The sequence below is a fragment of the Mirounga leonina genome, unplaced genomic scaffold, assembly GCF_011800145.1.
Source record: "Mirounga leonina isolate KUSES-001 unplaced genomic scaffold, KU_Mleo_1.0 Mir_104, whole genome shotgun sequence".
Lineage (NCBI taxonomy): Eukaryota > Metazoa > Chordata > Mammalia > Carnivora > Phocidae > Mirounga > Mirounga leonina.
In genome coordinates, this window is record NW_023270231.1 from 13,713,781 (window position 1) to 13,733,056 (window position 19,276).

Consider the following 19,276-nt stretch of genomic DNA (forward strand, 5'->3'; position numbering starts at 1 on the left):
AAAAGGTATTCTTTGGATAAACACTGAGTATTAGGCAGTTTTTGTCTACAGATCTAGTAAGAAAGGAAAAGGCGTGTCCAGAATTGCTACTTATCCCACATGGCATACTACGGAGTAGACAGCCACAGAGTACCCACATTTAGCATTCCCTGGAAAATAGCTCACTGTGTCTATTGAGATGCAATGCTCTTTTAAAACAGAGCTAGTGGCATATGTATACACACTCATGATTGCACATTTATTGATTTCTAATTTGTACCCTGCTTACTTCCAAAAAGGCCCTGGAGTGGCCAACAAAATAAGACAAAGACGCAATAGGGCCATTAAGAAAAATCAAAGATCAAGCCCAGAGAGAAAAAAGGGATTGCTGATTATAGCTGAAACCTGGGTTAATATAGTTGCTTCAATAAAAAAAAAAAATTATATTTAGCTCTCAGCATTTTTGGCAGCCATTCAGAATGTGTCATGATAAGGCACACAGAGAAGTGGGCATCCTTCATGTCTGCAGCTGAAAACCCAGCAGAAGCCAGGCACAGTGGAAGAGCTTACTGAATGAATGAATGAGTGAATGAATGAATGAATGAATGGGGGTAAAAGAACCAGAGCCTAAGGGTACTGTTGATATACCTAGGCCTATATCCTTCACTTCTTCATCGGCCCGTTCACTGAGAGCTGATGTGGTGCCGGCCTCTGTGCCTGGCTAGGGCCTGGAAGGGGACGGCCACCAAAGGGAGTCGAATGTCTTCCCTGCCTTCCCAGCTGCAGCTCTTCTGGCTTGAAGTAAAAGCTCAGGGTCGTCCACCTCAGTGCTCACAGCAACTCCCAGTGCCTTCATGCATCCCGGAGGAAGAGATCAGAGAGTGAGGCTGAGCGGATGGGAAGTGTAGGAGTAGTCATAGTTACCTTGGTGAGGACGCTCACACCACACTGTAAACCCTAGAAAACACACGCACACTGTGATCTCGTCCGATACTCACAACTCCTCAGTGAGGAAGATGAAAGGGAGGAGGGGTGTCTGCCTTTTACTGATGAGGATATTCAGGCACAGAAGGGAAAGTGAGTCCCCCAACCTCTCTCAGTTACAAAGTGACAGGATAGCACCCTGAGGTTTCCCATGTCCCGGGCTGTTTGCCCGGGCCTGGCCCCCAGCATCTCGCTGCCTGAAATTCCTCCTCTGCTTGGGTTAAGAGCAGCCTTGAACAAAATGGGCATCACTCTGACGGCTGTGGGGAATGGCTGGGAGGCCACGTTCCGTGAGCAAGAACCGGCCCGCCCGATGTTCTGCAACAAGTAGAACAGTCAGACCCCACCTGCTCGAAGCCTTCCAGCAGCCCCAGCCCCACAGATACCTTCTGTGTGCCTAGAAAGTGATGCTGAGATTCCCAATGAAGAGCAGATAGCCAGCATTATTTAGGAGCAGCTTGAAAAGGCACAATGTAGTGCTGGGTGGAGAGACAGCTAGTAAGTAAACACAGAGGGAAAGAATTATACAGGAAGAGGAAATTAAAAACCAGGTTGTTTCCCCTCATGCCCATTTCGTCTTGCTTATCCAGCTCAGCTAGACACCCAGGCTGCCGAATGTCACTTTATCCACCCTCACGCTCATCAAAGTGGATTCAGAGAGGAAGGGTGGAAAGGGGGGCATATTCTTGTCCACGTTTAACAAAGTCAGCCAGGTGGACTGAGCCAGAGAAATGCAGTACACAGCACGAGCAGACCTTGACAAGGTACGGGTGTGTCCTAGAGAAGGCGAGCCACGCCACTGTACCACTTAAACAGCAGCCAACCCTTGCTGTTCTTGTTCCAATAAAGTACCCCTTAAAATACACTTATGTATATGGTCTCTTTGTGTGTACCCACACATATAGATATAGATACAGATTTCCAATTCAGAACTCGTTCTTACGTGCACTCACTGACATGTGTTTCGTATTTCCCAGTGTTTCTTGGAGCCTACACGCATTGTTCAAGTGCATACATAGGTATTAAACACAGCCACCGAGAATGCGAATAGTGGCCACAAGTTTGGAACCTCCCCAGTAATGTTAGAGTCTTCCCAGCCAGGCTGTAAATCTCACCGCTTGACTAATAAGCAGCCAGACACTGTCACTCCATTCAGAAAACCAAGGCTCGGGCCAACCCAGTTCACCCCATGAACTACAAGAGTCATTGCCAGTATGACTTGTAGGTTCAGAATCATGGAGCCACTCACCACCAGTTAATTAGCACTTGGCTAACACCCACAATATGCAAACCACAATCTCCATTCTGACATGCATCTCTAGCTCCTAAACCTCCACACTCTCCCACTGAATAAATGCACAGAAGCATCTCCAAGCTTCCCCCTGCATTATAACCTGGACCATTAAATAAATTCAAGGTGTTTCTTCCTTTTCCCACAAAACCATAGCTCTCCAGACCCAGGATTCCAAGACTGGCAGCGGTAGGAAGCAGGCGAAGGGCAGGACGTGTACTAGTCTGCAGGGTGGTGAGGTTGAAATGATCAGTCCAACCCAGTGCCTTCTGACACCACTGATGTCTCCTGTAAATAAATGCATCTCAAATCCCATCCTCAGGGCATTTCCCTGAGGTAAGGTCAGACCCATGTTAAATGGCAGCATGTCCTTCCTTGCAAAGAAAAGATCTACTACCACAAGTCACTAGCTCTCAGTGGCCACTTAAGTCACTGATCTCTGAAGAAAGGGAGCAAAAAGTTGGGTGTGGAGGGGCGTGTAAGGGCACGCCATGTTGAAGACCAACTCCAAGGCCCCGCGCATATGGGCTAACTGCCAAGCTCTGCATGGCACCAGGCTCCACTCACGAAGGCAATCACAATATCCATATCACCAAAGCCAGGCAGGACGCCCGGTAGAAAACACAATTCAATTCTACTCACAGTCTGGTGAGCTTCGGTGTACTCTGGAAAAGCAGTTCTGGGAGGACCTGGAGCTTATTCTTGTTCAGGCGCCTACAGATGAAGAGAAGAATGAAAGGATGTCAAGGGACATTAAATTGGATCAAGTGTATTCACAGACACCAATCAATTAATCAATCAATCAAGAGGTATAAAGAGAACTTCTAGATCTTTCAACGTGGGATGCACATCATGTTAAGGCATATTCTGTCTTGAAAAGCTTGCAGTCAAGTTGATGATAAAAGGCAAAGGTCAGTCACAGGCAAGAACATAGCATGCGTGCTGCCATTCCCCCATCATGAGCCTAGGACAGACATCACTCATAGATCACACGTTCTTTCCCACAGATCCCACACAAGGCTTTCAAAACTTTCTGGCCAAGTGCTCCAGGTAGCTATTGCCAAGTGATGAAACTGATAAGCAAAATGGGTCCCTAAAAAGAAACAAAATACCAGAGAGAATATTCTATCCTAGATAATGGTGGTGGTGTGGTGGGGAAATAGCAGTTACTATGGAAGTAGAAGAGGCCACAGGTTGAGGGGCCAAATGGAATCCCTACCAGCCTGGCTCTTTGGCCCAGAGCAGGGCTGCATTATAATTTTCATGGGCCCGTGGCACTTCTGCCTTTGCGTGTCCCTATCTCTATAAAAAATTAATATCATATTTTATAACTATGTTGGTATAAAATATATTAATATTATATATAATAACATTTACTTTGACCTGAAAGGGTTTTTTTTTTCCTTATAATTTTAAAAGAAATGAAAGCATTTTCATGGGACTCTAAAAGTATTGTTGGTCTTGGACACTGTCCCCACCGTGCCTAATGGAGCAGTCGGCTCTGGGTCAAAGATCACAGTCTGGCCATGCCGTGTGGCTGGAGGTAAACTCGGCCAGGAGGGAGGCCCCATGTTGGATGGCAGCAATAGAGCCAGTTAGACAGTCTTCTGAGAACGGTGAACACTAATGCCAATAGTAAAGAAGGCCATGTGTGTTTCCAAAGGACACAGGACCCTTGTTGTGGCTTCCAAGAAGGCTGCTCTCCTGGGAGTGGGAGCCCAAGAGGGAGACCCTGTTCCCTGCCTGCATGTCTCCCTCTCCTAGTATTTTCATGTAGCCTCATCGGTGAGTGTCCAAGCCAGTGTCTCCAAATCTGTCCCCAGAATGTCTTGGAGCCAAAGAACAGTTTATAGCCTGGCTGAACTTCTTCCTTAGAGTGAACTGCCTGTTTGGTTACCTGGGACAACCATTATTATCTTATCTGAGAGTTAAGCAAACTGAAGAAAAAAGGTGAGCTTCTTCTTTGCATCTCCTCCCAAAGCCCACGCTTTCCCCATCACATCAAGCAGACATGGTTCCCTGGGTGGGATTTTGGTATTTTCCCCCTTTCATCCCAGGTTGATGGCCAAACACTTGAGAGGGACAGGGATCTAGAAGGAGGTTAAAAAGGGCAAAGCATGTAAGAGAAGAGCTTTTAAGACCACAGAATAAGCCTCCTGTCACAGTGCGCTGCTCAGCTCTGAGGGGCTCACGGTGTGTGTGGGCAGGTATGGACCAGTGATGCTGTTCAGGAGCCCCCTGACTCAAGGAGGCCAGACGAGAGGTTGGGAAGTTGGACGGGATAAGCTCAAATTCCCTGCCTCACCCCAACGGCAGCCTGACTCCCACACCAGTGCTCTTTTTGAAATTTTTTGTTTATTGTGGTAAAAAAAGTTTTTTTTTTCCACCTTAACCATTTTCATGTGTACAGTTCAGTAGTGTTAAGTATATTCACATTGTTGTGCAGATCTCTGGATCTTTTTCATCTTGCAGAACTGAAACACTATCCCCATCAAACAACACCCCCCCACCTGCCCTGCCCTGTCCCTGATAGCCACCACCATACTTTGTTTCCCTGAGTTTGACCAGTGTTCTTTTGATCACACCCAGTATCTATTCTTTGTGTTCCTGTCACTAAAATGGAGAGATGGAGGGAGCCAGGGGGAGGGTGAAGAGTAATCTAGTTGCTTGTTTAGTTCGGTTCCCATACAGTCAGCAATAGGTCCCTTTATGTCATGTGGGAGCACTGATCCCAGGGCAGGTGTGGTATGGTTTTGGGGCCGGTCAAGGCTGGGTTCAGGTCTAACTATATCTTGATCTCTTTGTGGGGCCCTAGGGCCATTACCTAGCCTGCTGAGCCTCAGTGTTCCATGTGGAAAATAACCCTACTTGTTGGGTTATGGTAATTCCTAATGACACAGTATATGCCAAAGTGTCTAGCACTGCAGTAAGAGCGTGGTGATAATACTACAGACGATGCTTGTCGAGTCCTAACTGCATGTCGGACGCAGGCTGCATGCTGGACGGGCAGGATTGTAGGCAGAAGAGCCCAGAGGCAGGCGCCATTATGACCCACATCTCACAGCCGAGGACGCTGGTGTCTGGAGGGGTTGGGCACATTCCACAAGGCCACAGCATGAGGAAGGGGCAGGGACAGCATCTGGACCCAGGCAGTCTGCCTCCAGAGCCCTGGTTCTGAACCACAAACCACTCGAAGCCTTGCAGTAACTGACGGCTCCCTTCCTCTTTCCCTTTCTTCTTCCTTTTTTCCCCTTTGCTTCCTTTCTTCCACAGTTGCCGCCCCCTCTGCACTAACCCAGACAACCGTCCACCCTGAATCCGCCTCCCTGCCTGAACAGGACTCTCTTGGAGGTCCCTAAGGCCAGAACTGGTCTCTCAGTGGGTCTGTCTGGAACCACCCTCTATTGTCACAGCTGCGCAAAGCCCAGTGAGAGTGCCATTCAGATGCCCAATGCTCCAGTCTAGGCAAAAATCCGAAAATCTGGCCTGCTGCGGCCTGCAGCGGGTAGGGTGTTCAGTGCGCTAAAAGCCCCAAAGCAGAATTGAAGCTAAAAATAAAACCAGCTTGGCTCCAAGGCTCCAGGAAGGGAAGGAATCATTTTTCAGTATTTGTGGCTGGACAAAAATAAAAACACAACCAAACTGAGCCAATTGTGCTCTGCCTGCCTGATGAGCCTTCCAGGGCAGCTGGGCCGGGCTCTTCTCCCAGAGCCTCCGGGTTTTTCCGCTTTAGCGTGGGTGGGCCTCGTGCTGGTTCTCCCTATCACAAGGAGTTCGATGCTCTGTTTCATTCCCAGCTCATCCCAGGATTTATTCACATTTACTTAGGTAACCAAGCCGGCTGAAAGGTCTTCCTTGAAGAGCTGATGAAGGCTCCAAGCTGCATAAGGTGCATTGCCCATGCGGATGCTGTAGAGCAGCTCCTGAACAGGAAAATGAACAGTATGACATGTGTCACTGTCCTGGTAGAGGGGCAGGGAAGCACTGGGCTGCAGACGGGAGTACTGGCCATGAGGCCCTCGATCACTCATGCCGTCCTCTGCTCTGTCACCCTGGGCCCAGCGGTGGAAATCTCCTGTTGTGGTTCAGGCTGAAAATAGATCCATGATGCCTGGATGGAAAAAAGGACTGAATGGGACCCATATGAGGGCAGACCCAAGGAGGTTGACAAACAGGCCATAGGCCAGGTCAGTGATAAGATAAAGTCCACCTGGCTGTCCCCCTCCCTTTGAGATCAGTACTCTTTTTTAGCTTTCCTGTTGGAACACTGGGCAGCATCAAGGTCAAAAACCCACTGGCTGTGAGTTGCAAGGTCATACTGCTTTTCAGCCTGAACTATGAAGCTTTACGGTACTGCTGATCACCCTCCTGGAGGCAGCTGTGTGTAAAATCTGATTAGAGGTTTTGCCACTTTTTTTTTTGTTGAATTTGTCCATTTATCTATCTTTTCAATCATCCATCCATCCATCCATCCATCCAGCTTTCCACCCAACCACCATCCATCCGCCTCTCTAGTCCTTTTTCAATATGAACATACAAAAATGAATAAGAATATTCCTTCCCAAATATCAGATGGTAGTGGAGAAGATAGACATGAAAACAAAGGTATCATAGGAGAACAGAGTGAGGCCAGTGAACCCAGACCTGGTAAAGGAAGGCTTCCCAAAGGAAGTGGTTGGAATTTAGTTTTGAAGCATGAGAACAACTTTTCAGGGGACAGGAACAGAGGGCTCTAGACTTGTGCATGGCCATGGAGGGCCATGAGACCCAGGAGCACTTGGGGAGCAGGCTGCATTGCTGAATTGTGGGGATGACATGAGAAAAAAGGGATGAAGCAACAGAACTAGGCAGGGGTCCTATAGCAAGGACCCTCGTGGGTCATGATAAAGGATCTGGGCTCGGGTGTTTCCTGAGAGTAATGGGAAGCCACAGGAGGGGTGTGAGCAAGGGAATGATCATCTGGTTTAGATTTTAGAAAGTCCTCTTGAGTAGCAATAAACCTGGTTTGGCAGAGTGAAAAAGGAAGCAAGGAAACTAGTTAAGAGGGCTCTTATGTGATCCACCTGGCTGTGTGAGGACCTGGTTTAAGGATGAGAATGGTATTGGGGTGTAGGAGATACATGGGAGGCATCATCGACAGAGTCAGAGGGAGTTACAGGAGTGGGGGTGTTAAAACTGTCCCCCGGGGCTCCTGTTAACTGAGTAACTGATCAGTTGAGATTACCAATCACTGCTGAAAGGAATAGAGAAGGGAGACCAGCACACAGAATGTGGCATGTTTAGATTCCAGATTTCTATACTACTGGGGTCTCTCAAATATGTTCTGACAACTAATATCAGTAGCTAGTAATAACAGTGAGGCCATGACTCAGGCGCTGTACCAAGCACTTTACCTGCACTGTCCCATTTAATTTCCACAGAAACACGTTGAGGCTAGTACTCTCAGTAGCTGTAATAAGGGAACAGAAGACTAAAGAGGTTAAAGCACTTGCCCAAAGTCAAACTTGATAAAATGATGGTGATGGGATTTGAACCCAGACACTTGATGCTAAATCTGTGCTCTTAGCTACCATGGATAACGACAATATTTAATTAGCTCTTCATTACACGCTGTCTCAACTTATCACCTAATGTGTGAGTCTCATCTTCCCATTAAGTTCTGTAGGTCCTCAAGAGTAGAAAACGCGTCTAATATCTTCCTGCTGTCCAACCTCAGCCCACACAGCCCCGGGCACGCAGTGGGTGGTGATTCAGAAAGGGCCGGTTGAATTTCATGAATAAATCATAAGGGAAGAATGGCAAATTTGGGGAGCCTGAAGAGTCAACAGCCTTCCTGGGCTAGGTGACAGAAGCCATCCTGTTTGGAGGCGAACACAACTCCCAGAGGGCCCACATGTCTATCTGCATTCTCCAGAAACTTCTTGCAGATTCACCTGCCTCACTGACAGGCAAGGCAAGAACTGTGGGGCTCATTCAGTACCTCCCCTGCTGGGTGAAGGACGGAGTGAGAGGCCTCGGGCCAGAAGCATTTTTGTCAGCAGCAGGCCAGGGCAAGGCCACAGCACAGCCAAGCCTTACTTTCCTCAGGGAGCGGTAGCATGTCCAGCTGCCCAGCTACAGCCTGAAGGAGGGGAAAAGTCAAAGTGTGCTAACTCCCAAAGGTCACTGGGATTGTTTATTTTAGTAATGAAATTAATTGGTTCCCCAGCCCCAGGCACTTTCCTAGACAGCCTAGATGTTCTCTAGGTCAACTGGTACTTTCAGAAATGTCAACATGTCTAAGCAACAAGGGCCAAAGAGTCTCTGTCGTTTAGAGCAGAAGCTCTAAGCCTCCCCCAGCGGAGAGATGGAGAGGGCCATGGAGCTGAGGCTCCAGGTAAGCCCAGAAGGAGGAAAGCCCCAAACCCCAGAGGTCTCAAATCCCAGCTCAGAGGTGGCACCATCATCCATGAGGATATACAGGTGTCACTATACATCAGGGGAACTCTGTGAGCATAAGGGAAAAAACTTGAACTTCGGCAAGTGAAAAAAGCAGACAGCCCTGATGTGGGGCTATTTCCACAGTTGCTCCCTGTAAACACTGATATCCTCTTATTTTCTTGGTTTCCTCACTGGTCAAATCACATTCAGGCTTTGTTCCTGCAATGCAAATTTCATAATGCAAACTGGATGTAACCTGATCAGTTCAATAAGAAAACTGATTTGTGATGTTGTTGGTTTACGTCACTGTCATGATCAGAAATGCATCCCATGTGTGTAGAAAGAAAGCTTATTTGCTTCAGCACCCATGGCCACTTCCGTTGGGTGACTGATTCTTTTTTGCCATTGGGATTTCCATTTTTAAAATTTATTTTTATTTATTTATTTATTTTTGCTAGCAATTTTCTTGAGATCTAGCGGGGGCTTCCTTTTAATAGCACTTCTGGTCCAAACCACTATTTATTTTGATGGTTCAGGAGCAGGTTGACCTGAGTCTTATCTTCCACAGAATTCAGCATTTGCTCACTGACATTTAGGCTGGCTTATGCCAATTTTGAAAATCTGTTATTTTTAGTTTACGACTTCAAAATGTCCTTAATAGCAATTAAAACCTTTATTTTTGACATTTCTGTGAGAGAAATAACTTTGTTTCCATCATCTAAAATTCTTGCCCCTAAGAAGTTTTTTCCTTATTAAAGTTGTTTGTAAGAACCCATTTTATTTTTATGTTTTAAAAAGATTTATTTATTTGAGAGAGAGAGAGAGAACAGGGAAAGGGGCAGGGGGAGAGAGAGAGAGACTCTCAAGCAGACTCCCCCCTGAGCACAGAGCCCAATGCAGGGTTCAATCCCAGGAACCCTTAGATCATAACCTGAGCTGAAATCAAGACTCGAATGCTTAACTGACTGAGCCACCCAGGTGCCCCAGAGAACCCATTTTAAAAATAACTTAAAGTTTATTTTAGGAACACCATTCTATGTAATAGCAAAATATATACCTCATGAGGTCCCTGAGAGGGATGAATGGTTTAACATCTGCAAAGGTCTCTATAGGACTCCTCAAAGGCTCAATAAACAGTGACTATTGCAGCTAATGTTCTTGTCACCACCATCATCTCTAGATGCCCCATGAGGCCAGAAATAGAGTTACTTCTCCCGTATAGACTACTGTGCTGGTCAGCAAGGCTATTAGCATAACAAATGAGTTCCAAGATCTCACTGGGTTAACACAGTAAACACAGATTCTACACTCCCATAAACGACTTGCTCCATCTTTTAAGATGACATAGGGAAGGCATGGCCTCCAAGGCCGCTGGGCTGGCAAAGAGAGGAAACAAGGAGCCATACCAGCTCTTAGCTTTCTTGACCAAGTAGGGATTCATGACACCTCTGCTCTCAGTCTGTTGGCCGGAAATACCGGCATAGGAGCACACCTCACTGTAAAGGAGGCTGGGAAATCTACAGGGATCTTGGGTATTTGGTGAGAACTATCATAATAGCCAGCTTGTTTTAGCATCAGAGCAACAGTCATGACCTCTTTGTTCTTGTTGTTTCTTCCTTCCTCCTTTGTTCTGTCAAGATAGGGCACTTCTGCTGTACTAAGCACTGTGTGAGATGTTTTATATGCATTCTCTCATTTTACCCTTAAAGTGACTCTCAAAATAAACACGGTTACTGTCATTATTTTACATAAGGAAACTGAGGCATAGAGAGATTATGTAACTTGTCCAAAGTCACCCAGCTGATAAACAAGGTTTGGAAAGAGGTCTCTCTGACACCAAAGCCTGTGCTTTGAATCCCTTCACCATTCTGCTTCCTTAACACTTTGGCGCTTGGTTGACCAGCAGGCCTCATAACAGTCCTGGGAAGGAGGTCAGAGAGAGCATCTGTCTGTTTTATAGCTAGAGAAACTGAGTCAAAGTGGACTAGGAAACTGACCCTGTGCTCTCTTGGCTTTACTTTTCAAGGCCTATTTAACGATCCTGCCCCTCTGGAAGGCTCTGAGGTTCCCAGAATCACTGTTCCCAGGGCAGGAGGGAAACCCAGAGCCATCTCTACAAAGCATTTATTCCTATTCACCTTTCAGACCTAAAGGATCTGTCCATTGAGAACTTCCCTGCCTGCCTTTGTAGGTGACTTTGTACTGAGAATTATGTAGTTTTAGAGAGCTCTGGGGCTTGCCCAGGATCTCACCTTGCTGGGATTCAACTCAGGATGCTAGCATGAAAAGAAAACAAGCACAAAGACTCCCAAACAACCCCTTTTGAACTTTCCTGCACCTCACATTGGACCAATTTTCCTCCAATTACATGGTCGTTAGAAAGAAAACAGAGCACATCAGTGGCCTGAGCCTGCTTTGCCTCTGATCCATAAGCCCAAATATCCCTCCCTCCAGAACACCTTGATTTCAGGAGGAGAAAAGGGGTGGGGAGAAAGAAGGGCAAGGGTCCTGTATATGCAGCTACAGCGGAACACTACTGACTCTGCAAAGAATAAGCCACAGGGCACTGAGAACCCTCTTGTTCCAGGGTGGGTGACCTGTAAGACCTAAGTCACTTTTGCCTAGAACAATTCAGGGAACCCCAGGGGCTATGACCAATAGACTGCTTTATCTAGGATTAAATTCAAGAGCAGGGGTCTCTGGGAATTTCCTAGTGGATTGCACATGAAACCACATTAGCACACTGAGGGCTCAGACTCCAGGAAAACGTATCTAGAGTAGGAGAAAACACGCATTTAGGCATGCATGTGAATGCACAGACACAGACACACGCACCCAACATACACTGCAGACATACTGAGTGTGCAACTTAACAGAGTCATGTATATCCATCAGAGCTGACCAGATCCATTTCAGACAGTCAGACCACTTGACACTGGCCAAAACTTGCATCCCCATAGTGATGTCCTTACCCTGACAAGGCAGGCAGCCCCCCAGACTCAAGAATCATGCCTCGATCTCTTCTGAGACATTCCGGTCTTGCATCCTCTCTTGCCTCAGGGTGTTTACACATGCTCCTCCCTTCTCTGGGAATTCTCTTTACTTGGTGCCCAGGGTGGCAGCTGTGGAGGTGTTAAGATAGAAATGTTTTGAAGGTGGAGCAGACAGGATTTGCCGATGGATTAGAGGTGAGGCTTGAGAGACAGGGGAATGAACGTGGACACTGATGTTGGGCCTGTGCATCTAAAACTGTGGAGCTGTTGTTACCAGAGATGGGGGAGGAGTGTGGGTAGAGCAGGTCTGAAGACCAGAGTTGGACATGTTAAATCTGATATGCTTATAAACATCCAAGTGGAAACACCTGCTAGAAAACTGGATATGCAAAGCTGGGCTTTAGGAATAAGACCAAGATAAGAGACAGATGATATTTAAAGGCATGAATGATGGTCTCACTATGGGAGATGAAGAAAGGGGAAGAGGAGTGAGGATGAGTGGTGGGCTGCACCATCCACCGGAGAGCAGAGAGAGCAAGAAACAGCCACCAGTATGGTAGAAGGAGAAGCAAGAGAGGGTAGAATCATGGAAGCCAAGTGATGGGGGAGAGTTCCCAGGTGGGGTGGGATTGCTGCTGAGAGGTAGAGAAAGATGAGGATGACATTGCATCTAGCAATGCAGAGCTCACTGGTAACCTGGAGAGAGCAGCTTGGTATAGAGGTAGGCATGAACTAGTCACTGGAGTGGCTCCAGAAAGAGTGGGAGGAGGATTTCAAGGGGAAACAAGGATTATGAGGGGGTTTGCTATACCGGAGGACAGAAAACAGGCTGGTAGCTAGCAGGGGCTATGGAGTCAAGAAAGGCTTTGTTGTTTTTAGTTTGTAAGATTGCGGGGGGTGGGGGAGGATTGCAACATGCTTCTTTGCTGATGAGGGTGATCTAGTAAACAGAGAAAATCGATGATGCAGGGGATGAGGGGAAAATTGTTAGAGAGAGGCTCCTGAACAGGTGACAAGGAAAATTCCAATGCACAAGTGATGGCAATGGCCTTCGACAGGGTCAAAGGTCGTCTGTGGCAACAGCAGGGGTGGCAGAAGTTAGGGGACAGGTTATGGCAGACGGTGATGGGAGTCTATGGAAGGTCTTCTCTGAGTACTTCTATTTTCTCACTGAAAAAGAAAGCTAGATTGTCAGCAGGGATTGAGGAGAGGAAGGGTGTGGTGCGTGACTGAGGAGAAAAGGTAAGAAATAGTTTTCCAGAAAAGAGCAGGAGCGTGAACTGACCAGGAAAGGCTAGAAGTTGGTGGGGCAGCAGCCGGTGAGGTTAGTGATCCCGAGGTGTAAGTGAGATCTGCCTACATGAGCATGTGTTTGTTCTCCAGACACACCCAAGCTGCCTGGGTGACGGGGTGCAAACAACAGAAATTGAATTCAGCCTAGGTTAGGGTTGTTGCAGGAACTATGACAGAGGGGGAGATGGACAAGGGAGTTGAGGTAGTTATATTTCTTATGAAAATGGGCCATGATATCTATGTTGACTAAGGAAGTAAGGGTGGTTGTTACGGTCTGAATATTTGTGTTCTCCCTCACCACCACATTCATATGCTGAGATCCTAACCCCCAAGGTGAAGACTTAGGAGATGGGCTTTGGGGAGCTGATTAGGATATGAGAGCAGAGCCCTCATGAATGGGATTAATACCTTTCTAAAACAGGCTCCAGAGAGATCTATTGCCCTCTCCACCAGATGAGGAACGGCATGAAGTTAGCAGTCTGCAGCCCAGAAGAGTGCCCTCCATAGAACACAATTGCGTTGGTACGCTGATCTTGGATTTCCAGCCTCCAGATTATGAGAAATAAATCTCTGTTGCTTTATGCTACCCAGTCTGTGGTATTTTTTATAGCAGCCCAAATGGACAGAGGTCATTAGGTGGGTATGAAACAGTGACAAGATGACAGAACCAGTGAATTATAGGCCCCTGCAGGGTCTAAGAACTCATGGATAGGGCACAGGCCTGGGGCTTAGGGAAGCTGGGCGATGGTTCTATCTCTGCCCCCCCAAACCACAGCACCTTGGTTTTCTTCATCAACAGAATCAGTGGGTTATTGAGATGATTCCTAAGATCCCTCTATTACTCTCCTTATTATGAGAGATAGATAGGATACCTGGATTCTACATCCTACTCTAAATGAGCTATAAGTCCTTAGGGTTTAATTTCTCTTTCTCTTGGATTCTTCATATAAAAAATGGGAATAATGATACCTCTTAGATTATCCATCCAAATCTGAGGTGCCATGGGAAGAGGGGTTTTTTTGGTCAATTTTGTTCACTGCAACTCAGAACTTAGAATAGTTCCTAGCAACTAGTAGGTGCTCAATTAATATTTACTGTTTGGTTATTCTGTTGGTTGGTTGAATGAATAAATGAATGAATCCATCAATCAATCCATCAATCAATGAGTGAGTGAATACCTAATTCACCTATCCCACGAATTTCCTGAGGAACAAATGAGAAAAAAATGGTAAACTCTGCGAAAAGCTTGCAGTGCTGTCAGTTGTTATGCAATGCTGCCCTAGCAGCCCTGTGCTGGCCATTTCACTCTGGCTACTAAAACCAGAGTGTCTTGTTAGGGACATGCTGGAGTACCACAACCAGGTTACTGGAGAGCTGCACAGATTTATACCCTTGTCGTAGTGCTGGAAAGAGAGTCCTGAGAGTATGGGGCACGAGGCACATACCATTGATTTGCACAGGGGAGTGAGGGGGAAGCAAGGACAGCTCCAGAACCGAGTGAAACCAGAGGGAGGCAGAGGGGCCCTACACCACGTGGAGCATTAGAGTGAGGTCTCTGTATCAGCAGAATGAGAGGTGCTAACGAGAAAAGGCAGACGGCCCCCAAAGGCAAACTCTCTCTTGCCTGTGCTGCCTCAGAATGAATATGGGAGAGCTATGTTGGGGAGGGCAGGGGAGGAGGACTGAGAATTCCTCAGACATTAGCACTGCTCTGTAAAAGCACACTCCATCAAGACATTAAGCATGCCTCGAGCAGCCTATGGTTAATGTTGAGTCATTTCCACTAGGATTTAAGAGAAAAATACTTTAGGCAGCTATGAGGATCTTCCCCCCTTAAAATCCCCCAAACAATGCAGCAAAGCTGGTTCTAAATAGGATGGCATGAGCAGAGCCTATAACAGACTTCCCATGTTCTCTCTGGCTTGTTCTCAGCCCGTCATCTGGGTCTCCAACCCCTCTGACCCACAGGTAGGAAAATGACAGATGCAAATTGAAGGAGAAATACTCTAGCTGGTGGATGTCACAGGGGGCAGGTGCAACTCAGCACAAATTTTCTGGAAGTATACTGTTTAAAATGGTCCTGTTTGAACCCTTTGGCCTTTGCTTTTGTTTTAAGAAAGTTCAAAGTAAAAAAGAGAGAGAAAGAGAGAGAAAGAAAAAAAGGAAAAGAGACCTGACAGCAAAGGATTCAAACATTCCTAGCTTGTGAATGACAAATTTCCCTTTCATTTCTTTTCTAAACACTTGCACTCTGCAAGATCTGTTAATGATGGTGTGCTTCTCTGTGTGTTTATCTAGGTATCTAGATATATGTCTACAAATAGAGCAACAACAACAAAAAAAGATCTCTGAAGGCTTCTCAGGCTTGAGCCAAGGAATGTAGAGTAATTATCTGTGACCAATTCTCATCTATAACTAATTAGAATTTTACTTTCTCATAGCATTTCCTTCCTGGTCTAGTTCCAAGGTTTTTCCTTCTTCTTTTTCTTTCTTTTTTCTTAGAAAAGGAAGATACCTGGATACATTTAGAACGGTGGGGTGGGAAGGGAACAGGGGGAAAGAGAATAGGGGGAAGGGGACACTTTTCAGATTGCATTATTTCTTTAATCTGATTGAACCTTCTTTGGTTATTCCTGGTTGTGAATGCTTTTCCAGCCTGGGAAGGGTTTCTCCACTCTCTGGCTGTTGCATTTGAACCAAAGTCTGCAGAACAGTTTAAGAGCCCCTGCTCACCTCTCTCACTCCCACCTCAGGCGAGCAGCTCCCCATCCCAACCACGGCTTTGAGATCCCTTCCAAACTTGTTGGTGTCTCAAACTGAATCCCAGATGTTCACTTAGCAAGAAATAAATGAATGGCCCAAGCTGCGGACTGAACCAGTGATCCTCTCAAATAGATTCCACGTGTGTTGGCATCTGAATTGCTATCCCTCTTTTTCTCCATTTTACACACACACTCGTGCACGCGCGCACACACACACGATACCAGTTCCATCCTGAAAAAGAATTTGACAACATCTCCAGATGTAGAGCTGATGCAGAATGGACAGGACTAGTTACCTAACATGAATTACATCTTTTCAATCATGGACAAAGACAAAAGGGCTCCAAACACATTCCCCTTTGCCTTCGATAATCAAAAGCATGATACATTTGATGTTCAAAATCAGGTTAGGCCTGAAAGCACTAAGAATTGCTAAACTATCTTAATTGGCATCAATTTTCATTGTCAATCTTAGCCACCTCCTGCATTTCCTATGAAACTCACCTTATTGCAAATTTAACAAGCACCCACTATTTGCCTACCTGGGACAAGCAATATAGGGAAGGAAAAAGAGAGAAGGCAAGACTTAAAGAACAAGAGTCCTGTAGAAACAGCAAAGTTCAAGTCACTTAATTCATAAATTGATTGAGAAATTTAATGTTTACTCAGTGCCTATTTCTTTTTTTTTTAATTTTTACTCATTTGTGATGCTTCCCTCTTTTTTTTTTTTTTTTAAAGATTTTATTTATTTATTTGAGACAGAGAGAATGAGATACAGAGAGCATGAGAGGGAAGAGGGTCAGAGGGAGAAGCAGACTCCCTGCCGAGCAGGGAGCCCGATGCGGGACTCGATCCAGGGACTCCAGGATCATGACCTGAGCCGAAGGCAGTCGCTCAACCAACTGAGCCACCCAGGCGCCCGATGCTTCCCTCTTTTTATTCAAGTATACTTAACATACAGTAGTATATTAGCTATAGGTGCACAATATAGCAATTCAACAATTCCATACATTTCTCAGCGCTCTCAAAATAAGTGTACTCAATCCCCTTTATCTATTTCACCCATTCCCCTCCCCCACCACCTTCCCTCTGGCAACAGTTTATTCTCTATACTTAAGAGTCTGATTTTTTTTTTTTTTGTCTTTTTCTTTCTTCCTTTGTTTCTTAAATCCCACGTGAGTGGAATTATATGGTATTTGTCTTTGTCTGACTTACTGCACATAGCATCATACCCTCTAGGTCCATCCCTATTGTTGCAACTGGCAAGATTTCATTCCTTTCTGTGGCTGAGTCCATTGTGTATGTATACCACATCTTCTTCATGCCTGTTCTGTGTAATGCTCTGGGACACAAAATCCAGCAAGATCCTCTCCTTAAAGAGCTCATAGTTAGTCCAGTAGGGAAGGAAGAGAAGCACATTGATGACCACAGGCAAATGGGATGTGTGCTGATGGAGAAGGGAATAGAGGAAGCTATGGAAGAAGTCTTTATGGCTTCATGGAGGAGGCAATATTGGATTAGCATCTGCCGACAGAAAGAGGAAAGAGCTAGGGAATGAAAAACAGAGAAAGGGCAGAGAGAATACATGGTTAAAGGAACTTTGATGGGACACTTCAGGCACAGCATCTATGTTAATGTGCTGAGTGAAGGATGAGGATGCCCTGTGTGTGGATGGAGTAAGACTTGGCAGGCACCAGCCATGTGAGTCTAGGCACACTTGTGCATCAAGTTGCTAAGATCAACAAACGTGAAGAAATGAGAGAAGCATGAGCTGGACCACTGGATGATGGGCATCAGCTGTAAGTGAAGCAGGAAGGGATAGCCAATCAGGGGCTAGGGGACTTGTCTAGGAGGCAAGTCTTCAAGGACAGGTAGAGAGAAAGAGGTAGGGTTTTCCAGGTTCAGAGGGTAATATGAGCACAGCTAGAGTCAAATGTTTTTCCATGACAGGTGCACAGACAGTGAGGCAACCACCACGCTCCCAGCAGTGGAAATATGTAGAGACAAAAATAAAGGCTAGATGGATGGGATGAAGCTATAGGGCTTGTGGGAGGCCAAATGCAGTCATCAAACCTCTAAAGTGATTTCAGAGGGTAAATGTACAAACATGTTTATCTTAATCAGCATATGTTTTTATGTTTTTAGAAAAATGTGTAACTCTCTTGTGGTAATTATTACTTAAGATAAAGCTAAGGGGAAAAGTAAGTAGACTTAAAGTCAAGTTAAAGAAAATATTAAATAATAACAGTACAGGTGTGACACAGGTTGACCAGAACCATGAAGGGGGTATAGAAATTGTTTGCATTTGGGGGAAATCTGTGTTGCTAAATGGCTGGTCATTGAAGTTTCTTGACCAGGCTTGACATGAAGAAAGGAACACAGTAGGAAAAAGATTTAGGCAGGGCATGAAGGAAGTTGTATCAGGGGGAAGAAAGAGCTGATGGGGGAGAACATGGAGGTGCCCATTATGTGAGGAAGTATGAGTCAAAGGGGACCAGAGTTACAATCAGCAGACAAATACGAAGACGACGAGGATAGTTAGAATAGAGAGAAAACATGGTAGATGGGTTTATTGTTCTAATTCTTCCCTCCTTCTCTGTGATAGAATCGTATATCTAAGACTTTGGCCATGTGTCCTTGTGGTATTTCCCACGAAAGAGGGCAGTGCCTATCTCCTCGCCCTGCTGGTGTCAGGCTTGGACATGTACCTTGATTTGGCCAATAGAAGGTTGGCGGGTGTGATGTGAGCAGGGGCTTTAAATGTGCTTCTGTGGTTTGGCTTGATCTCATCTCTTCTTCCACCTGCCTTGAGAAAAATATGCCTCTGGTAGTCGCAAACCCAAGGAGCGTAAGAAATCACATGACAGATCCTAAACCCAGTCTACAGCCGGAATCCAAGGCCTACTGAATCTAGCTGATATCAGCCAAACCCAGCCAACTTATGACCCATAAGCACTGTCCATAAGACACTGAGGTTTTGAGGTTGTTTAGATAAAAGGGAAATTGACTAATATGGAGGAGGAAGAGTTGCATTCAGATTCGCAGTAGTCTCCTGTCTGGTCCCCCTGCTTCCACCATTGCCCACCTACAACCTCTTCCCTAGTAGCTAGAATAATCCTTTCAAAATCCACATCAAGTCATTCCTTTGCTGAAGATCCTCCAATGGCCCTCATCTCACTCAGTGAAAGTTGATGTTCTTGCAAGGGGCCCCATATCTCTATGCGACTTGTCCACCTCCCTACTTCTTTGCCTCTCAAACTTCAGCTCCTTCCACTCTCCTGCAGTCTCACACTGTGCCAGCCACATTGTCTCCCTGCTCTCCTGAGACACATCAGGATGCTCCCTTCCTCAGGCCTTCTCCTTGCTTTCCTCCTCCTAGAAAACACTTGCTTCAGATACCTAAATAGCTAACATCTTCACCTCCAGTCTTAAAGCAGTGGAATGAATGACATGGCCTGCTCTGAATCCAACTGGACATCTCATGGGCATCCCATTGGCATGACTGATGTGGATATTGTCATCTCCCTCCACCTTAAACTTGCTCCTACCCACAC

At 46.0% G+C, this 19,276-nt stretch overlaps 1 protein-coding gene across 2 annotated transcripts in view; it reads right to left on the reverse strand.

Annotated features, from left to right (window-relative positions):
- SLIT3 (slit guidance ligand 3) overlaps positions 1-19,276 on the reverse strand; it is a 597,503-nt gene that overhangs the window by 493,989 nt on the left and 84,238 nt on the right. For both annotated transcript variants that reach the window (XM_035013944.1, XM_035013938.1), the window contains exon 4: positions 2,897-2,968. In XM_035013944.1, the coding sequence (XP_034869835.1) occupies positions 2,897-2,968 (72 nt within the window). The remainder of the gene's footprint in view (positions 1-2,896; positions 2,969-19,276) is intronic.